The sequence below is a fragment of the Branchiostoma belcheri genome, unplaced genomic scaffold, assembly GCF_001625305.1.
Source record: "Branchiostoma belcheri isolate BF01 breed outbred unplaced genomic scaffold, Haploidv18h27 scaffold76, whole genome shotgun sequence".
In the NCBI taxonomy this organism is placed as follows: Eukaryota; Metazoa; Chordata; class Leptocardii; order Amphioxiformes; family Branchiostomatidae; genus Branchiostoma; species Branchiostoma belcheri.
In genome coordinates, this window is record NW_017804420.1 from 956503 (window position 1) to 978620 (window position 22118).

General features: G+C 39.9%; 1 protein-coding gene across 18 annotated transcripts in view; it reads left to right on the plus strand.

The window, feature by feature from the left end:
- Positions 1–22118, plus strand: part of LOC109485470 (pro-neuregulin-2, membrane-bound isoform-like) — a 68985-nt gene that overhangs the window by 17396 nt on the left and 29471 nt on the right. For all 18 annotated transcript variants that reach the window (XM_019789101.1, XM_019789102.1, XM_019789100.1 and 15 more), the window contains exons 2-3: positions 16843–17014; positions 19268–19386. In XM_019789101.1, coding sequence (XP_019644660.1) covers positions 16843–17014; positions 19268–19386 — 291 coding nt within the window. The remainder of the gene's footprint in view (positions 1–16842; positions 17015–19267; positions 19387–22118) is intronic.

Below are 22118 nucleotides of genomic sequence, written 5' to 3' on the forward strand. Positions count from 1 at the left end.
TTTACGGTGAGATACTGAACACAGACAGAGTACGTGCAGTAAATGAGCTTATAGGGCGTGGTTTCGCTTTTATAGCAATAATTTCCCTATCAGCATTTGTATTCTAAAATTACCATGATACTTGTTTTAAGTTATTTTCATGTATCTGTTGACAATTTGTGGATAATACATGGGATTAGTAGCGCAGCGGCTACAAGCCGTGGAGCCGAGTTTATTCAGATTCGAGCGCAAACAACTCGTTGGAAGTTGTTGGAAACGACTAGTTGGAAGAAATGATAGTTGCGTGGTGTTGGAACTTGGAGAATGATTGCTGCAAGGTTGAGAATTAAACAAAAGCCGACAGAAAAACTGGCAGACATTTTGCCACAAAAACGTACGCCACAAAGAAAGATCAATGACCGTGCCTAGCGAGTCGAAGTCAGCGGCGTTATAAAAATTTTCTGCAACTGCTATGCTGAAGCTACGATTTGATCATGAGCGCTGTGACAAAAAAAAATAGCGGGGTTTGACACTGTTTGTTCCTGAATAAAACAGAGCTTGTAGATTACGTGATACGCCTGTGATTTTTACGTCCATGCTTTGGCCAAGTCTTTTCAGTTTAGGCGTTCACTATTCCCACGGCTGCATGTACTTGATTGACAGGCGGTTCCCTTTGAAAAAGTTGCCGCCGGCAGCCGTCGGCGCCCCAGAGTCTGTTCGGCCTACGGGCCGAATAATTCAATTATCTGAGCAGCCAATGAGCACTGAGAAAAATGTTTCGTCCATCTTCGCTGTAAAGTCGATCTTCACCGACTATAATCGAGGTTCTACGAAGAGTCTCGAAATTTGTCGAGTGTGTACTGCGGTGTTTTCATGCGCTTGTTGCAGACGACAGGATCGCAAGACAGATGATTTGTGACATTTCAGAACCGAGAAAGTCTACAAGACACTGATACTGATATTTCTGCATAAAATTAACGAATATTTAATGTACTATGGAAACGTCAGTCCTTCATTCCGTGAGGCGGAAACAGCAATGTCAGATTATGAACCAATTATTTCCTGTCGTGGATATTCGCCGTGGATATTCGACACATTCTGGACTATGTACTGTGTGTGCCGCGAGTAATACACAATAGTTCTAGAATTGCAGTGCAGCACCATTCTAGAAGTTTTACAGGGTGAACAGATTTCACTCGATAATACTAGATTGACACTGAATTCACGCATTCGGCAGGCCCGCAACATGAGAAAAATGTGAGATACCGTAATTTAAAAAAAAAAGTAGAGCTGCCGAAAAATGTTACTTACCTGCGAAAATAAGCCAGCTCCCACTGAAACGCACTGAAATCACCTCTTTTCACATTTTGGGGGACACTACTTACCTGTAAATTATTGCGTAAGATCCGTCGGGTGTGTAAACAACATTCATTTTCATTCAACAAAAAATAAGCTGTAGCTGTGATCTGTATAATACTTGAAGTAGCGCCCTAGTACTTTCCTTGTTGATACAATCATTCAATCCGAGAACAGGACGTATTAGTTTGTAACATTTTGTAATGTTTCTGAAACACGAAAAAATGCTGGCTAGTTTACTAGTAATTTATTTTCGCTACTTAGACATGACTGTGCTTTCAATAGTATTAGCAAGGAGGTTCAAGTTTTTGTATGAAACGCCTACCAAAAAGGTAGTTATTAGAAGTCATGGTAGTATTACAGACTAACTAATGTTGGGCAACCAAACACATACATAAACGTTGCTTAAACAATTCGTCCTTGTTTCTTGCAACCCCCTATGTTTTACCAAGGAGATTTTCGGATGTTGTCGTCATTTTTGTTCGTGATAACAAAGTAACAAAGAAATGAACTGGGTAACGTGACCCGGCGGATTCAAGTTATACAACTTGCGTATCTGTCACGGGCCGCCACAGAACGCCGAGAAAAAGCTTTCGAACCGTCGTTTCTGACCAGATTTCTTTTCACAAAATAGAAGAAAGGGGATGTGCATTTGCATCAGGGTGACAATGATAATTATTTTTTGTTTGACAATACGCCCGCGTGTTTGACAGTGCATAAGAATAGTGAATAAATTACGGGTTTTCTAAGAGTGGTGCACTTTAGTGGTAACAACAACAGACATCTGTGTTTAGAATTTGGTCGATTTCGTATATTCTCTTACTAGTTAAGACGAAGATATTTTTTGCCGAAGGTGAAGAAAAATCTTCTTTTCTCCTCAAGCGAAGATTGGAAGACAGACTTCGATTCTCAAATACTGTACATGGTCGATATTACAATACACATTTCTGTCTGGCACTGTCTGTCCCTAGCTTAGCTCTGCATGAAAAATATAACAAAAACCTGTTACAGATATGCATCAAATGTGGAGTCCAAATCGGATTTTTTTTACCACGGAGGTTACAAAAAGTTCCACGTGTTTTCCTTGTTTTCACAATTACTTAGTAAAATAAAATAGCAGTGAAGAAAGATATTTTCCTATAAAAATACCTGCGTGAGAACAAAATGCATGTTCTTTAGAGTATCATTTCTTAGTTACTTGTGTCCAGAAGGCTACTACGGCACGTAGTACCAAGGTCCTTGCTAGTACATGTACTTGCCTCTGTTAATATTCGTAATGCTATGTTCCCTTTTCTTTGTACAGGCACACGGACACCGATCGTCTGAGCAAGTAATTGGTCAGAGGAAAGCTAGCCTTGCGGGGGAGATCTCTTTTTACCTCCTTGGACTTGCCAATATAGAATTGTTTTGGCCAATATGTGTTCTGGTTTTTGTTCCGTTTTGACTTACTGTTTGCTAGCTTGATACTCTGGGAATTATAATTTTACTAACGTGGGGATTCACACATGTTAACAGAATTCAATCAACAAAGCGAAATATCAAACAGTTCAGTCTCAACACTATGTTACTGGGAACAAGAAGGTACAACCTTAGAGTTAGGACCATGGAGGTAGAAGAGATCTACCTCCATGTTAGGACAAACTATGATCGCTCCAAAAACTATATTGATAAAAACTCTCGGAAGAGTCGGAACGAGTCGGCATGCGCATGCAGTATTCTCCCTCGTGCAGTTTTAGTCTCTAAGCACCTGTATGTATAAAAGAAAACATACAAAAAGTTAATAACCTGTCAGAAATATATCTTATATAAAAATGGGGGGTTGTGACCCCGAGACTTTTCCAACAAAATCTGTTATATTCAGTGAGAGCTGTCGACGATACAAAAGAAAACATGACGCGCAACGGACTCGTACACCTGGTTTTGAAACGACCGTTGCGTCTCCGACTATCAGACACACCATATTCATTCTTGCTATAAATTAGTACTAGTATAATCTGCACCAGGAGGTTTAAACCTTGATCTGAATGATTAAAAAATATCCGCAGCTTTTCGTAGGTTACACATACTGACAGAAAGTAGACGTGTTCAAAATCCATTTAAAGTGCAGTAGAAAATGAATCAAAGCTCCTTGTGTTTAAATTATAACCTGCTTTTTTTATGTTTGTTTTTGTTACCAAATCGTATTCCGCATCTAATAGCGGCCGCCGTAGAATAAAATAGAAGCCCTGAAACATTTTATTGACAGCGTAATTTCCTGTATACCGACAACCTCCTTGGTAAAACAGAATTGCCGGCCACAACTTGGCACGCGTGTAGCGAAAGTTGTACCGACTTCTTTGATCTGAAACCCGAACCGCCCCTTTCGGCGGTTGCGTCGGAGTAAATCAATCAATTTTGACAGGACTGGCCATGGGGCGCCGTGATGTCCTGGGAGAAATGTTCTACTACGACTTGTACGAGATGTGTGTGAATTTTGACTTTCAATGTCAGGATTACTACTCCATTCCTACAAGAACTCATTTTTGAAAACCACTGTTTTATTTAAAGCGATTTGGCGGATGCAATAACTCATGAGGTGTTTATTCAATACTTGATTGATATAATATGGAAAAAAATACCCGTGGTCTTTCCTCCCCGTAAGCACATATTCAGCCCCGTGCCGAACAAAACACTGGCTTTTCGTTTTTGTGTTGTTTATTCGATCAGTAAGATCGCGCCGCCTCGTGGCCGGCCGGCCGCATCAATGAGGTTTCTGCTGGCCGTGTAAACGTCATGTGTCGACCGGTTTACTAGTATATCATTCTCGCCGGGCTTTGGAAAAAATTTTTGACCCGGGGGGAAGGACATAGGAAATCTTTTAACCACTAATCCTCACCGCTAAATATCGTACAAATTGCACACAGCTCTATTATAGAGCATTGCGCAATCCATTTCGGCAGCGCCGGCGGGAAACACATGGCGACGCAGAAGAAATCGGCAAATTATTACGCTGTGTTTGCGGGATAAATGCCGGCACACGAACTTTAATTATTATCTTCAAAGAATTACGACAGTTCCTATACGAAAATGGCTGGCCCAAAATGTAAACGAAGGGCAACTTTCGCCCGCAGCTGACTTATTTTGACCGGTAGTTATAGGATTCTACGTAATGGACACACAATATTACGACATTGCGCGCTGACGTGACCGGTATACAACTGTCGTAAAATCAAACGTAATTATTTCTCTACCGTGCAGACCAGCGGCCCATTATCGGTATCCCCAGTGATAATGAGCTGACTCCCCGCTGACCTGGACTCCGCCCCAAATGTGCACACGCCGTGCGTACGAACGTGTACACGCCGTGCGTTTGTTTGTGTAACAGCGTAAATCGTTAAATTTTACGGTCCTGGTAGTGTACTTGAACTAGTCCATACAGAGTTGTTTGCGCTCGAATCTGAATGAACTATAAACTCGGCTCCACGGCCGAGACAGCGTGTAGCCGCTGTGCTAATAACCCCGTGTATTATCTACACATTGTTAACAGATACATGAAAATAAGATAAAATAAGTATCATTGTAATTTTAGAATACAAATGCTAATAGGGAATTATTGCTATAAAAGCGAAACCACGCCCTATAAGCTCATTTACTGTACGTACTGTGTCTGTGTTCAGTATCTCACCGTAAATACGCCGTGCGCACGGAGTGTGCACGCCGTGTGGGCGAAGTACTCATTGCTTCTTTGAATGATTAATTTATGTTTGTGAGGCTGATACGCATTTTTTAGATATTGAGACTTTGAAAATGCGAATGGCATAAATTGTAAACGTGGTAAGACACATACAGGTATTATCAGAACTTCAGTGTCAGACCATGACAAATACAACTACCAAAGCGGCTTCTGCTTTTTCTCCCAGGACCCTCCGCAGGCGTGGTACAGTAAATGTGTATTACTAATATCAAAGGCGCGGGAGACGTTCATGAGAACGTGCGCCCGGTGGGAGGGACTTCGCAAACCAGCGCTCGCTCAAAGTTATGGTCGATGAAAGGAAGCAGAATCGCACTTTCTGCTCAAAATAATCATGTAGACTGTGTTAGTTGTTTTGGATGGTACTTGCATTTTGTTGTTAGGTTCATGTGAAAGGATTCTACGCGGTATTTACGTCATCTCTGCCAAAATAAAACACTGCGCATGCGGCGCAGATGCCTTGGCGCGGCGATGCGTTGTTGTTTTTTTGCCGTAAATCGGGCTGTTTCATGAATATTCTCATGAATATTCCGTGTACACGGTGCCTGAAACATGAATATTTTGAATATTCCCCGCCCTACTGGCCCCCAAAATCCCGCCCACCCCAAACGTAAACACGCCGAACACACGATCGTGCATTCGCCGTGTACGTGTGCACGCTACCGAAAAGTTCGTTAAATTTTACGGTCCTGGTAGTGTAGTTGGAAGAAATGATAGTTGCGTGGTGTTGGAACTTGGAGTATGATTGCTGCAAGGTTGAGAATTAAACAAAAGCCGGCAGAAAAACTGGCCGACATTTTGCCAGAAACACGTACGCCACAAAGAAAGGTCAATGACCGTGCCTAGCGAGTCGAACTCGAAGTCGGCGGCGTTAAGAATTTTCTGCACCTGCTATACTGAAGCTACGATTTGATCATGAGCGCTGTGACAAAATTAAAAAAAAAATAGCGGGGTTTGATTTTGACACTGTTTGTTCCTGAATAAAACAGAGCTTGTAGATTACGTGATACGCCTGTGATTTTTACGTCCATGCTTTGGTCAAGTCTCTTCAGTTTAGGCGTTCACTATTCCCACGGCTGCACGTACTTGATTGACAGGCGGTTCCCTTTGAAAAAGTTGCCGTCGGCGCCCCAGAGTCTGTTCGGCCTACGGGCGAATAATTCAATTATCTGAGCAGCCAATGAGCACTGAGAAAAATGTTTCGTCCATCTTCGCTGTAAAGTCGATCTTCACCGACTATAATCGAGGTTCTACGAAGAATCCCGAAATTTGTCGAGTGTATACTGCGGTGTTTTCAGGCGCTTGTTGCAGACGACAGGATCGCAAGACAGATGATTTGTGACATTTCAGAACGGAGAAAAATCTACAAGACACTGATATTTCTGCATAAAATTAACGAATATTTAATGTACTATGGAAACGTCAGTCCTTCATTCCGTGAGGCTGAAACAGCAATGTCAGACTATTATGAACCAATTATTTCCTGTCGTGGATATTCGCCGTGGATATTCGACACATTCTGGACTGTGTACTATGTGTGCCGCGAGTAAAACTTTCAAGCGAATACACAATACAGTACTTCTAGAATTGCAGTGCAGCACCATTCTAGAAGTTTTACAGGGTGAACAGATTTCACTCGATAATACTAGCTTGACACTGAATTCACGCTTGCGGCCGCGGCCCGCAACATGTGAGATACCGTAATTTTAAAAAAGTAGAGCTGCCGAAAAATGTTACTTACCTGTGAAAACAAGCCAGCTCCCACTGAAATCACCTCTTTTCACATTTTGGGGGACACTACTTACCTGTAAATTATTGCGTAAGATCCGTCGGGTGTGTAAACAACACTCATTTTCATTCAACAAAAAATGAGCTGTAGCTGTGATCTGTCCAATACTTGAAGTAGCGCCTTAGTATTTTCCTTCTTGATACAATCATTCAATCCGAGAACAGGAGGTATTAGTTTGTAACATTTTGTAATGTTTCTGAAACACGAAAAAATGCTGACTAGTTTACTAGTAATTTATTTTTGCTACTTATACATGACTGTGCTTTCAATAGTGTACTAGCAAGGAGGTTCAAGTTTTTGTATGAAACGCCTACCAAATAAGCAGTTATTAGACTAACTAATGTTGGGCAACCAAACACATACATAAACGTTGCTTAAATAATTCGTCCTTGTTTCTTGCAACCCCCTATGTTTTACCAAGGAGATTTTCGGATGTTGTCGTCATTTTTATTCGTGATAACAAAGTAACAAAGAAATGAACTGGGCAACGTGACCCCGGGCGGATTCAAGTTATACAACTTGCGTATCCGTCACGGGTACAGTACGCCGAGAAAAATCTTTCAAACCGTCGTTTCTGACCAGATTTCTTTTCACAAAATAGAAGAAAGGGGGTGTGCATTTGCATCTGGGCGACAATGATAATTATTTTTTGTTTGACAATACGCCCGCGTGTTTGACAGTGCATAAGAATAGTGAATAAATTACGGGTTTTCTAAGAGTGGTGCACTTTAGTGGTAACAACAACAGACATCTCAGTTCTGTGTTTAGAATTTGGTCGATTTCGTATATTCTCTTACTAGTTCAGACGAAGATATTTTTGGCGAAGGTGAAGAAAAATCTTCTTTTCTCTTCAAGCGAAGATTGGAAGACAGATTTCGATTCTCAAATATCTATAACATGGTCGATATTACAATACACATTTCTGTCTGGCACTGTGTGTCTGTCCCATGAAAAATATAACAAAAAGCTGTTACAGGTATGCATCAAATGTGGAGTCCAAATCGGATTTTTTCACCACGGAGGTTACAAAAAGTTCCACGTGTTTTCCTTGTTTTCACAATTACTTAGTAAAATAAGCAGTGAAGAAAGATATTTTCCTATAAAAAATACCTGCGTGAGAACAAAATGCATGTTCTTTAGAGTATCATTTCTTAGTTACTTGTGTCCAAAAGGCTACTACGACATGTAGTGCCAAAGTCCTTGCTAGTTCTTGCCTCTGTTAGTATTCGTAATGCTATGTTCCCTTTTCTTTGTACAGGCACACGGACACCGATCGTCTGAGCAAGTAATTGGTCGGAGGAAAGCTATCCATGCCATTAGGCCTTGCGGGGGAGATCTCTTTTTACCTCCTTGGTCTTGCCAATATAGAATTGTTTTGGCCAATATCTGTTCTGGTTTTTGTTCCGTTTTGACTTACTGTTTGCTAGCTTGATACTCTGGGAATTATAATTTTACTAACGTGGGGAGTCACACATGTCAACAGAATTCAATCAACAAAGCGAAATATCAAACAGTTCAGTCTCAACACTATATGTTACTGGGAACAAGAAGGTGCAACCTTAATCTAGAGTTAGGACCATGGAGGTAGAAGAGATCTACCTCCATGTTAATAGGACAAACTATGATCGCTCCAAAACCATATTGATAAAAACTATTGGACGAACAAGTCGGCATGCGCATGCAGTATTCTCCCTCGTGCAGTTTTAGTCTAAGCACCTGTATGTATAAAAGAGAAAATACAAAAAGTCAATAACCTGTCAAAAATATATCTTATATAAAAATGGGGGGTTGTGACCCCGAGACTTTTCCAACAAGTTCTGTTATATTCAGTGAGAACTGTCGACGATACAAAAGAAAACATGACACGCAACGGACTCATGCACCTGGTTTTGAAACGATCTTTGCGTCTCCGACTATCAGAAACACCATATTCATTCTTGCTTTATAATACATGTACTAGTATAATCTGCACAAGGAGGTTTACACCTTGATCTGAATGATTAAAAAATATCCGCAGCTTTTCGTAGGTTACACACACTGACAGAAAGTAGACGTGTTCAAAATCCATTTAAACTGCAGTAGAAAATTAATCAAAACGCCTTGGGTTTAAATCTTTGAATTATAACCTGCTTGTTTTATGTTTGTTTTTGTTACCAAATCGTATTCCGTATCTAATAGCGGCCGCCGTAGAATAAAATAGAAGACTTGAAACATTTTATTGGCAGCGTAATTTCCTGTATACCGACAACCTCCTTGGTAAATCAGAATTGCCGGCCACAACTTGGCACGCGTGTAGCGAAAGTTGTACCGCCCGTCTTTGATCTGAAACTCGAACCGCCCCTCTCGGCTGTTGCGTCGGAGTTCATCAATCAATTTGGACAGGTCTGGCCATGTGGCGCCGTGATGTCCTGGGAGAAATGTTCTACTACGACTTTGTACGAGATGTGTGAATTTTGACTTTCAATGTCAGGATTACTACTCCATTCCTACAAGAACTCATTTTTGAAAACCACTGTTTTATTTAAAGCGATTTGGCGGATGCAATAACACATGAGGTGTTTATTCAATACTTGATTGATATAATATGGAAAAAAATACCCGTGGTCTTTCCTCCCCGTAAGCACATATTCAGCCCCGTGCCGAACAAAACACTGGCTTTTCGTTTTTGTATTGTTTATTCGATCAGTAAGCTCGCGCCGCCTCGTGGCCGGCCGGCCGGCCGCATCAATGAGGTTTCTGCTGGCCGTGTAAACGTCATCTCTCGACCAGTTTACTTGTATATCATTCTCGCCGGGCTTTGGAAAAAATCTTGACCCGGGGGGAAGGACCTAGGAAATCTTTTAACCACTAATCCTCACCGCTAAATATCGTACAAATTGTACACAAATTGAGCATTACGCAATCCGTTTCGGCAGCGCCGGCGGGGAGCACATGGCGACACTGAAGAAATCGGCAAATTATTACGCTGTGTTTGCGGGATAAATGCCGGCACACGAACTTTAATTATTATCTTCAAAGAATTACGACAGTTCCTATACGAAAATGGCTGGCCCAAAATGTAAACGAAGGGCAACTTTCGCCCGCAGCTGACTTATTTTGACCGGTAGTTATAGGATTCTACGTAATGGACACACAATATTACGACATTGCGCGCTGACGTGACCGGTATACAACTGTCGTAAAATCAAACGTAATTATTTCTCTACCGTGCAGACCAGCGGCCCATTATCGGTATCCCCAGTGATAATGAGCTGACTCCCCGCTGACCTGGACTCCGCCCCAAATGTGCACACGCCGTGCGTACGAACGTGTACACGCCGTGCGTTTGTTTGTGTTAACAGCGTAAATCGTAAATTTTACGGTCCTGGTAGTGTATGTGAGCTTTGGTAAAGCCACAGTGCACTATGCTATCTATAAGTATAAAAGAATCACCACGCTTTGTCTCAATGCTCCAAGTTTATCTGCTTTCCATTTATCTTAAAAGTTACATCTACAGTTCATCTATGTTTTTCACTGCTTACTAGCTGTACACACACAGTACCATTATACTGAAGTCAGCACTAGGAGCTGATAGATATTAATCACAAGCAACTCTTCAACCTCCCCTTACTGACCCCTGGAGCAAGTTTCAATGGACCCAACAGAGCACAGCAGATGCCATCTGCTCCTCAAGTACTGAGGTAATAGGAGGCTCATTTAGTGGTTTATGAAGACCAGTAAATCCTCCATCAAGTAATGACTAATGGTAAAGAATATTTTTGTGTAGGACTGTAGTTACTACATTTACTACTAAATGGTGGGAGGGAGGATTTTTTTATTGTAACAAGGAATCAAATTTTTGAAGAATTAATTTTTCTTAATTCAAATTAAAAGACTAAAGGCATCAAGGACAAAGTAACATTGCAGTTAATGTCTACTATATAACGTCTTTTAAAATCTTCACATAAGTCATTAAATTTGAGAAACTCAAGTAAGAAGAAGTAAGATAAAAGGCGGTATAATGCAGTGTGTGGCTATTTCAGGCGGAGTTTAATTTGTGCCTTTGAAAATGATTTTTCTTGTTCTCCTGAAGTTGAACTAAAAACCTTTTCTGCAGTTCCCGATACCTCCTTCCAGGCCTCCCCCCTGCAGAAGTTATGAGGTGTAAAAATGGTGTCTGCTATAAAGTTAATTGGCTGTCTGCACAGTGACTACAGTTGGGAGCTGGGTTAGCCACAGGCCCTTTTACACGGCTGGCTGGCTGTCTCCTCCCAAAGGTCACCCTCAAGATAGGAGTCAAGGTCAGAGAAGGTCGCTGTCGATCAGGATTTAGAATGTACGTCGTACATCATACATGTAGTAGAAGTATGGCTACTGTATCTACATGTAGTAGAAAATGGTATCTCTTGTGAGCTTCAATTTAATTTCAGTCAAGGTCTTTCAAATTTTTATATTTATACTTTCAAGATCAAGATTAAGAATCTACGTCGTACATCATACATGTAGTAGAAGTATGGCCACAGAAAGTACCAAAAAAACAAAATAGGTATCTCTTGTGAGCTTCAATTTATTCAAGGTTTTTTCAAATGTACTTTCAAGATGAAATATTAGAAAGCTTCAAGTCAGAGCTCTAAGGCAATGAATGATACTATAAGATTGAGGAAATAGAGTATTTCCATATGGAACCTTTTTATCCATAGGAAAGATTGTATTTTGGTTGTACCCACCTTTGCTGGAATTTCATTTTCATCACTATACTGAGTATGCATAGTGTACTTCTGGGGAAATATGTGTAAAATGTGGTCAGACTGCATATAGTTAATGACCTGCATCTTGCTGGTCAAGTGTGAAAACTCCATTCTGATTCATCATACAAGGTTGCCTGCACCTAAGGGGGCTTGGAGGGGGTCTTCATAACCCAGTAGCTGTACCAGATGAGCACTTTGCCAGAGTCTACTGCAAAACCCAAAATTTTGTCACGGTTTTTGTTGAATGTTTGGTCAACTTTGCATCAGAACTTTACCCATTGCAGACACAATCTTTTCTGAGACAACTTTTCAAAAACTATAGACTTGGTGTCATCCTTAAATAGGAGAATACGACCTTAAAGGAACTCACAATACAGTACAGGTTTAGTGCAGGCCCAGTACATTCTGTAGACGAGCACACTAGATGACAGCAATAAAAATGATCTGCATTTCGTATCAAAAGATTGCTGATTGTCAAAACCATGGAAGGGCTAGAACATATTAAAGTTCCAAAAAAAAGAATATTACCTCAGGCAACCTTATTATCTTGAAACCTTCTGTACATTTATAAACTGATCTATGTTGTCCATCAAAATTAGCTGAATATTTCTGACTACAGTTTCCTTTCCATTATTTTTGTTAAGTTTTAAGTTTTGACCGAGGTTAATGGATTTGGTATATTTAGAGTTGACTGAATTTTATCCTGACATATCGTCCATCAGACAACTGCATGTATTTTTTTAATGATGTAAGATTCATATCTAAATACACTGGAGGCATGTTAACTGATAGATGGAGTCCTGGTTTGACCTAGAATTTTTACGAGTCTATTTCTGTATTTTAATGACAGATTTCATGTTGACAGCTCTGCAGTACTCAGGAAGCATGTTCCAGAAAGATTTGAGCTAGAAGACATTGATTATGCACATTTTCTTCATCAAACATGATCAAGCCATTGTTTGGGATAATGATATTCAAATCTCAAGGGATACTTTTGGTGGTAAAATATAAATTACTAAATGGTATTGAAACTTATGCTTTCCTTGTCTGTTAACGTTTAACATGGAAAGTTAAGTCTCCTTTGAAATAGATAGAAATTATGACTATATTGTTCTCTACACATGTATATACAATGCATATTCGATCCATATCGGATATTCTGAGTGATTCTAGGTCTGCTCGGATTTTGCAGAAGACTTTTGAAGCCTTCGGAATATGCCAATGTGGAGTATTATGTCTGGGTCTGGTCATTCCCCCGAGTCTGCCAACTTTGATGTGAGGGTGATGGGTGGTGGGGTAGGTTGAGAGGTCACAGTCTTCACATTCCCCGCTACCTTGTAACAAGTCAACAACACAGGCACAGTGTGTTCAGTAAAGCTGTGTGAACATGCATTATAACATGGGGTTGGGTGGTGGATTTGGCTCTTTATACATGCACTGAAATGACTTTTGCTGAGCTTTCGGATGACTACTCTGCAGTTGTTGTGGGATATTTTCACGTGGGATAGTTCAGTTCAGTTCAGTTTTATTCAGATCCACAACTAGCCTCATAAGAGGCTATTCTTCCTGTGGTCTACACATTCATATTCACATACATATATTACAAACGTACAAAGACATTACAAAATTAACAGTACATGGCAAACTTTACACAATTCACTATTTACAATCCAGTACTTTGCTAGTTGCCTATGTTATTCCACGTGTGTGACATCCTGTACATAAAGCGCTAGTTTAGCATGGAATATTTTCTACATGGCGAAAAAAACTGTCGCTGGAATCCCCAAGTTATTGTGAAATGTCTCTTTCTGATGCTTCAATGTTAAATTTGATTTTGTGGATGTTGAGTGAGAGAATGAGCGTAACTCCCCCCCCCCCAACCGTCCTAGGTATCTGTTCTGTATGACAGTTGTAGTAAGTATGTCTCTGTAAAGTGCCTCTGCAAAGGAGTGCTGTAAAGTGGGCCTAAAGAGTCAGTTTGACAGAACATGTGCCGCAGCTGTGTCCTGACCTGGTTATCACCACTTTGATTAGCTTGCTTATCACCCATCAGCTGAAAGGAAGGGGAAACACTTCATCACATGTATCAGCTCTGCTGACAACCAAGCTCAAGATCTCTCCTGTGTATCACCAGCAGGGCTTTGATGTATGGTGTTGGCTTCGTAACCCCTAACCACTGATTCTTAGCACAGTTCCTGTTTTTGTGTACAAATGTAAGAGTGTATGGGTTTGTGTCAGCTTCAAAGGGGGCCTGGCCTGGTAAATGTTACTGTTTTGCCAAACTGGGAATTGTCGGTTTGGAAGAGTTGACTTTCATCTAAATCCACGCCAACCCTGTTTGTTGTTTCAGGGAGAGAAATCTGTATATTTTGACTAACAGCTTTCTGGTGTTTGAATTCTCTTGCTGTTTGTTGTAGATACCATTATAGGACTGTTTCTGCAAATAGACTAAGTACTAGACAGTGAGAAAAAAAGCTATGACGACATACAGTATCTGTAAGGGCTATACCACTAAAAACAAGGGGGTCTGCCTCAATACATTAAAGCAGTGCACCTATAATAATGACTACTGTACAGTATATTATATCCTCACAGACACATTTATGTGAATAAAAAGAATCTTTGTGGGTGAAGAATAATTCTTATGACTGTTCAGGTTTCAAGTTTTATCAGATTTGCTTCATCACTCATTAGTGGATAATCTTATTGGAAAAAAATTGATATTCCAAGTATGTTAGGTTCTTCAAAATAGTATATATACCTAACAGGTGTTTCATGGTGTTTTAAGCTATAGGCTTCTCAACTTGCTTCAGGATATTAAGACTCAAAGCTGTTTCCATTCTTCTGACTGAATGATGTCTTTGTTGTATGATTTGTGTCCTAAATATTGATTTGAAAGAACTTTCTGGTAAGTTATCTTTTTTTAAGCCCATCTTTGTTCTCTTTGTTGGGATGAACACATGGTGATGTGTTCTGTTCTTTATATTCTTGTCACTTACGTTGAGTTAAACATCCGGCCCTAAGGGCATGTCTTCCCACACAGTATGGCAAGCATCAGAAAAACAAGATTAGTCAACACTTTGTGTATGTACTATTAATTAAATGACCGAAACTTATTTGAGCTGGCCACAATGTGGATAAATTATGCCATACTACTTCTGTGAAATGCCCCTAGATCTGAAACTGTCAAAAAAAGGAAAGACCTTTTTAGGGGATAAGTTCGAACACGCTTTTCTACCCTTTGTCCTGTGAAACCTCTTTCACATGTCAGTCAACCTACGCATGGCCATCTGGCTAAAAAAAAGGTCTGTGGCCAGGACATGCAGCAGTTTTGTAAGGCAAGTGACATCCACCAGACAGAGGTTAGCATCAATGCCCTGTGTGAGAAATACATTCGTTCCGCTCTCCCACACTGTGTAGAATTCCTAGCCCACACAGGAAATGCTGGCATAGAAAAAGGTTTGTTCTGTGACCACTGGAAAATTAGGGTAAGCCCCCCCCCCCTCCAACATGAGTTCTCCCTATTCTGCGACTGCAAGACTGCAACCCATGAAAAAGCCAAAATGTTTTCTTCTGTCTTGATATTATGAAGTTTTGTTACATGGTTGTAACTGTATGATTCTGTATCAGAATGAACCAATCAGAATGCAGGAACAGTTTTAACTGTTCCTGCATTCTGATTGGTTCAATCTAATTAACAATTTGCAAGGATGTCTAAATAGGAGCATGTAGGAACATGTTGTACATGTAAATGGAATAATTACTGAGGGGGGGGGTATGAGGCTACTTGCTGAATATACTATAGAGTTAAGAATATATTACAAACATCAACAGAAAAACTCTGTATAAGACGTATAAGGAGCGATTTTGCCTCTGTATTGTTACACTACAGTTTTCTTTCAATACAACGTTAGATATGAATTATGTATATCTATATGTCAACATGTTGCATCCACCTACACTGAATTCCTGAGATAAGAAGTTAAGTCTGTTAGCTCACTAGCCTGCCCACCTGTATCCCACCCCCTTGCCACCCTCATGTGCTGTAAATTGTCTTCTTGATAAGGCCAATTAGACCAGCCAGTTGTACTTTGTCTTCTGTCAGTCTTATCTCTATCAAAAGGATGTTATCAAGACAGGAGCAAGACAAGTAATCACCCCCCCTACAGGCAAACACTGGCCACTTCCCCTTCTAACCTGGATGTGGTTATTGTTAGTATTCTAGTTAGTTTCCAACATTCCGTCATCTGGACAAAAATTTTGCTCAATCTGTCATCTTTGACAGACTGAAATCGGTGTGTGAAAAAATTATGAAGTAAAAAACTTAGTCTATCAACAAAAGTTGCCTGACAAAATGCAGGAAGTAGCATTTCAGAGTGTCAAGATTTCAAAATTTTTCTGCCTACGAACAAGGCACTTGACGTAATATTACAACAACAACAAAAAAAAATTGAGATGACTGAAAAAAATTTTCAGGCTGGCTAGAACACTGGACGATTTAGGAGGATTTTGAATATTGATTTTGAATAGTGCTCTTCATAATCATAAGTTGAATCTACCTAATGGTCAGGCACCAGGGATATGATTAAGTCTTAAGATATGTTTGTTTTACTAGCAGTAATAGATTTTAATGTTTTTGAATGTGTAGTATCCTAGTGTTTTGAAGGTCAAGGTTAATTATTATATGTACCCATTCAAGCAGGGTGCCTGCCACCAAAACCACATGACTAACAACATCGACCACCTCTTCAAAGTTAGCTTGTACTCATGCTGTAGGGTGAGTCAATAGCTATGGAGTGGTCTCCTGGTGTCCCAGTTTGCTTACTACCCATCTGTCGTCATTTCTTACACAAGAAGGGAAGAACATGTTTAAACTTGCCCACCTTACATCAAAGGGCCGCACACATACCTGGAGCGCCCCGCATACCTGATTATGAATGGAGTATTATGTACCATTTTGTTCTGCATTGACTTGTATAAAAGGAATGTTGCCATTTTTTAATCGAAGATGTTTTTATTCTTTTCTTTTGTTTGGTGATGGAGTGAGTTTGATGCAATACTAGGTATTATTTAATTTTGAAATGTCAGGAAAATATATCAAGTATCATGATTATTAGGATTTTGCCTGGTGATGTAAAAATTTGCAAAATTTGTGTCACATCTTCATTTCTTATTTTCTAGCACAATAATATTATGGGTACTTGCATATTGTGTGTATCTGCAATTCTAAATGTGGCTATTCTATTTTGTCTTCTCAACAGGAAAAGCGCCCAAAATCAGAGGCCGCTTGAGGCCGGTGAAAAAACCAGAGGGCGAAGAAGTCCAACTGAAGTGTAACGTCCAGGGCAAACCTTTTCCCGCGGTCACGTGGAAGAAGGACGGCCAGCCGTTACAAAGTTTGAAATTGAAAGGAGTTCAAATCAAACCCTCAAAGTAAGTAGTACAATTTTCTTGTCTCTTTTGACGCCATTTGTTGTTATGTCAGAAAGTAGCCTGGAGTCCAGTTTATAACATAAGCTTTAGTCAGTGCCCCTAGATCAAGCTTAATACCACAGTAAATATCAAGAAGATTTCCTCATTCAGAATATTTTTGTTTTGCTGTTTGGAAATTACCCCCCCCCCCTACGATTTCCAAGTTTTCGAGATTGAAGAAATAAAATTAATCAACCCATCACTCAAACTAAAAAAATGTCAGATTGGTACCATGAGTTACATTTTGCAGGAAAGAGAAAAATCGTATCGAAAGCCTGCTACAAGTGATAAAGTATATTCTAGAAACGAAGTACTGCATACTGAAAATTCTGTGTAGTATTATACAAAGGATACATGTCTTTGCAGCTGAATGTTTGATCGATTCTGGGATGTTGTGATTGATGGGAAGACGTTATGCAATCTGGTCTCGCTATCATCAGCCGACTGCCAGAAGGCATAAAGCCGGTGATATCCCCAACTCCCCAGGCCGATTACGATATAACCTGCAGGGACCAATAAGTAGCCTTATTGGCATTCCTCCCCTGTTAGGATACAGAGAAGATCAGATACCAGGCAAAGACTTTAAATCCAGGAGCCATAGCATGTAATGACTGATCCCTGGGATGCTGTCAAAGGGTTGAAGGATTTCATGAGAACATTATTGGGGATGAGAGAGGATCTCAAAGTTCTACACTGATATCCCTGCTCACTTTCAGAGACAGCAGACTTTACCCCTTTACCCATACTGCTTTGCAACCTATCCAGTCTCCCAGACAAAAAAGTCATTTGAGAAGAAGTAAAAAGCTGTTTTCTATGTTTCAATGTGTTTTCTTTTGTAGGTAGATTAGCAGTTTTAGAAACTGTTTGGAAGCAGGGATTGCACCTGTTTGTGCATAAATTATGATAATGAGTTTGTTGTGTAACATTAAAACATGTAAGAAATAGCTTATAAGTTGTAATATTCCTTTCATTACAAATATGAAAACATCAGGTAAAACTGTTATTCCATGTTCTATTCAAACTTTGTATTTCTTTTTTCCTTTATTCCTTCTGAATTTTGTTCTTTTGTTGTCTTCTTGGGACCACAAGTGAAGCATGTAGTCATTGTGGAAGTATTGGACTTTGTCCCCTTTTGCAGTCAATGGATCAAATATGCACAGCACACCTAACTGCCACAATGCCTAACTTGTTCAGTAGCTGGGTATGGCCAAGGTGTAGCTCAGAACAAAACTCCTCATAGGAAGCAATTCTGCCAGCTTTTATGGCTATGGCAGAGTTGTGCCCAAAATGTGGAGAACACACCTCTTCTTAATTGAAAAGGTACCAAAAGAAAACTGAGGACACCTAGTTATGTCATCTGCTAAACATTGGCACATGCAGTCTGAAATACATCTTGAAGTACAGTACTGTACCTGAAAAAATCTATGAGTTAAAAGAAAACTTTTAATTACGTGAATTATGGGATATGGTGTAACAAATTACATGAATAATTGGATATTATGGAATACTGTACAGCTTGGCCATTTCACCCATGGATGGAAGCCATAAAAAGTTACATAGACCCTCAGATGTTGTAGACTCAGACAGACAAGTCGTTTGGCCTAAGTGTGGTACTTACTGACGACTTTACCCATCTGGGTCCTCTTCTATCAGTGCCATTATACTGTACTAAGTACAGTCTGTCCAAAAAGATACCATCTTTTGACCCTGTAAGGGAAGATTGCTATGGTGCTATGCATCTTATCTTGTAAGGACGGCTGCCAAGACATGTAAATCTGTACCTCGTAAGGACAAGACATAAGGCCAAGACGTTAGCTGGGTACAAATTCTACATCTACATGGAAAATTTCAACCCAGCAGGATTATGTTGTCACTCCTGGAAAAAGCGCCCCCTATTGACTCAGATTAAGACGACAGTTTGGTGTCACTGTAGTAGCACGAACTACATTGTCTTGTTCTTGGAAGAAAATTAAATAGTTTACAACTTACATTACATTTACAATAGAAATTTGCATTGTATGAATGTATCTTATATATATTATCATTATTGTTATTCAATAGTTGCCAAAGATCTCGCATCATTCTTGCTCTAGCTGTTTTTGTAAATCAAATTTGAATATTTTTGACAATATGTGATTTTTTTGTGAAGTTTATGTTGGGGGGTTGAGGAACTTCTCTTGCTATGTTCACAGTTTGCAACTTTTTCTTTTTCAGACGAGGGTCGAGAGTTAGGATTAAGAAGTTGTTACCAGAACACGAGGGTACATACGCGTGTGTAGCAGAAAGTCCTGCAGGAGACCCAGCATCTACTGAAAATACAGTATCTATTGAACGTAAGTCTTTCATTCTTATCATAGCTTTTCTACTTTAGGCCACAGATGTTTATGTCCTTGCTTCACGGATGTTTTCAAAGTATCATTCAAGAAAATAGCCCATTTTGCCTCTTACTCTTAGTTATTACTTACCAGTATATGAAGTATATAATTATGTGATATACACATAAAATCAACACACACAAGACATACAACAGAGATTTAGGACATCTATTGAGAGTATAAATATATACTAGTATATTAAAATAATATTAACCTATGTTGTCATCTAAAAGCAATGAATGAAAAAAAAATTATTTGGGTCATTTTGTTAGGTAGGATATATGGGTTTTTTTTCTAACATTTGGCATAAAACATGTCTAGACTTATTCTAGAAACTTTCAACTTTGTGACATACCCACATTATCCAAATGTACAAGTTCAGGCTTATAAACTGTAATCTTCGACTGATTATACAATCCCTTACAGTTACAGCCTTGGAATTTGTCCCTGAAATGGGCTTCGTATCCTGATAATAGCACTTCTGTTAACGTTCTAACACCAGCTTTTTGTATCAGATGGCCAATTTAATGATCAGCTTTCTTGGCATCGGCACTAAAGAACTTGAGATAAGCCCCTGCCCAAGACATATCTCTCCCCTTACTTCTTATTGGGAACTACATCTTGTTAAGTTTACTACAATGACTGACAGGTTTATCATGCAGTAACTGAGGATGATGATTGGGTCTAGTAGTAGGGACAAAATATCTAGAATTCAGCATTCTGGCTGCTATTTTTAGCAAAAGGGCAATTTAGAAAAAGAGATGTGTGTTACAGACTTCTGATTGACATTTTAAAAATGCACTGCCCCCTTATGATACTAGTATGTGCTGTTGAGCAACAGTTACTTATGTTTAAGACAGTTTTACCACAAAATTCTGGATTGTTCGAATTGGCAGGGACCAGGATACCAAGATATCTTGTAGCTATCTTGTGTTCATCATAAATGTGTTTAACCCCATATTTTATTTCAGAATTGATATTATTTCCCAAGTTTTTATCAGGATGTAATGCAAATCATACTTTTGACATCTTCTCTCGTATAACACGTTATAAACACCATTTGTTTTGCCTGGCAAATGACAAAACCTTTATAGCATACACCTTGTACATACAGGGTCTCTGATAATCATGATATATTACCTGTTTCAAATAAACGGCCTAATTACGTACTTAATTATCTCCAGCACATGGATGGACCAATTTCCCAAGTCGTTTTTTTACCTGTCATGAGGTCATCGACCTGAGATGGGTTACCATAGAAACCAAGGATTATTAAAATGTAGCTTGTCTGAGTGAAGGTGACAGATCTGGAGCATGGTTAGTGAACTGTGGTCACAGATTGACAGACTGTATGTCATGTGGTGTTCTGTGAGGACAAATGACAGGACTGACCAGCATGTACATGTAGTAGGGCTCGAAATTCATTTTTGGAAATACAGTACCGTTCGCGTTATAGTTAACCGGGTACCCCGTTACTAACGAGTTATTTTTTCGTCAGAAAATGGTTAGAAAATCGTCAGTATTTGGTTAGATTTTCGTCAGAAAATGGTTAGAAAATCGTCAGAAATTATTTCTAACGCGTTACCGTTTGCGTTAATGTGAAAGGGTCGGATTTCATGTTTGTTTTGCGCGCCGACAAGACAATAGCAATTTGCCACCTCCTGGGGCGTCCGCTAATGTGTTGCGATGTTGCCCCTTGAAAAATAACAGCACCAGAGGCAAGTGGACATGTGATTCGTAAAATAACTTTGTGGTTTATCCATGTGTCGACTGTGTGAAGCGAATTGTGCTATCTTTTAATGCTATTCTATAGTTATTTCTAGCGGAAAATTACGTTGTGTAATACAATGTATGTCAACAAAGTGTAGCAGTGGGCAGACGATGTCTTGTACATTTTGTACCAGCGGCGGCCTACCGCTCTCACAGGACGTCATGGGACGTGACGAAACAAGAAATATCTGCCGTAGAAGAAATATAAATCGGTAACTCATGCCTTAAATTCACGGCGGTTTTTGACACAAAAGAAAAATTATTATAATTTTTGTAAGGCGCGCGGCTTACTAGTACTAGCGGCTTTAATACTCACGGTAAAATGTACCGTCACTCCCGGCGCAAGGACTCGGTTCGCCAGCTGAGGACTTTCCACAACCATGATGATATCATAGTTAATAAAGGAATATATAATAGATCTATCATGTTGAAATGATAATTGTAATACATGGTTCTATTTAATAGCGGTAGTTTTGTTTCTTATTTTGAGGGGGGAAACTGTCAAAAATCGAGGGAACGCAAACTGAGATCGGCTCACTTCCGGGTGCATAACGCCAAAATTTCTCGACGATTATATAAAAATGACCACTCATTTGCCGCCTACGGTAGCGTGTACATGGTAGTGCGATCATATCGTGCCAAAGTCAGCGTCAAACGTCAGAAAATCCCCGTAAAAATATAGTTGCGAAACACATTTCCCGCGCACTCAGGGCCGGTCGCCCTGGCCGCTGCCGCCCTGTATGCAGCATGCTCATTATAATATGCAAGTAGCTACGCTCTGATTGGTTCACCTTAGATGACCTGCGCTGTGTATTGGCTAGAACGAAGCCCGTTGCATGCTGGGGCGCCCTTCCCCGCGCGAAATGATCTCGAGAGAGCCACATTTACGCTGGTTCTACCTTATTCTACGACTAATTAGC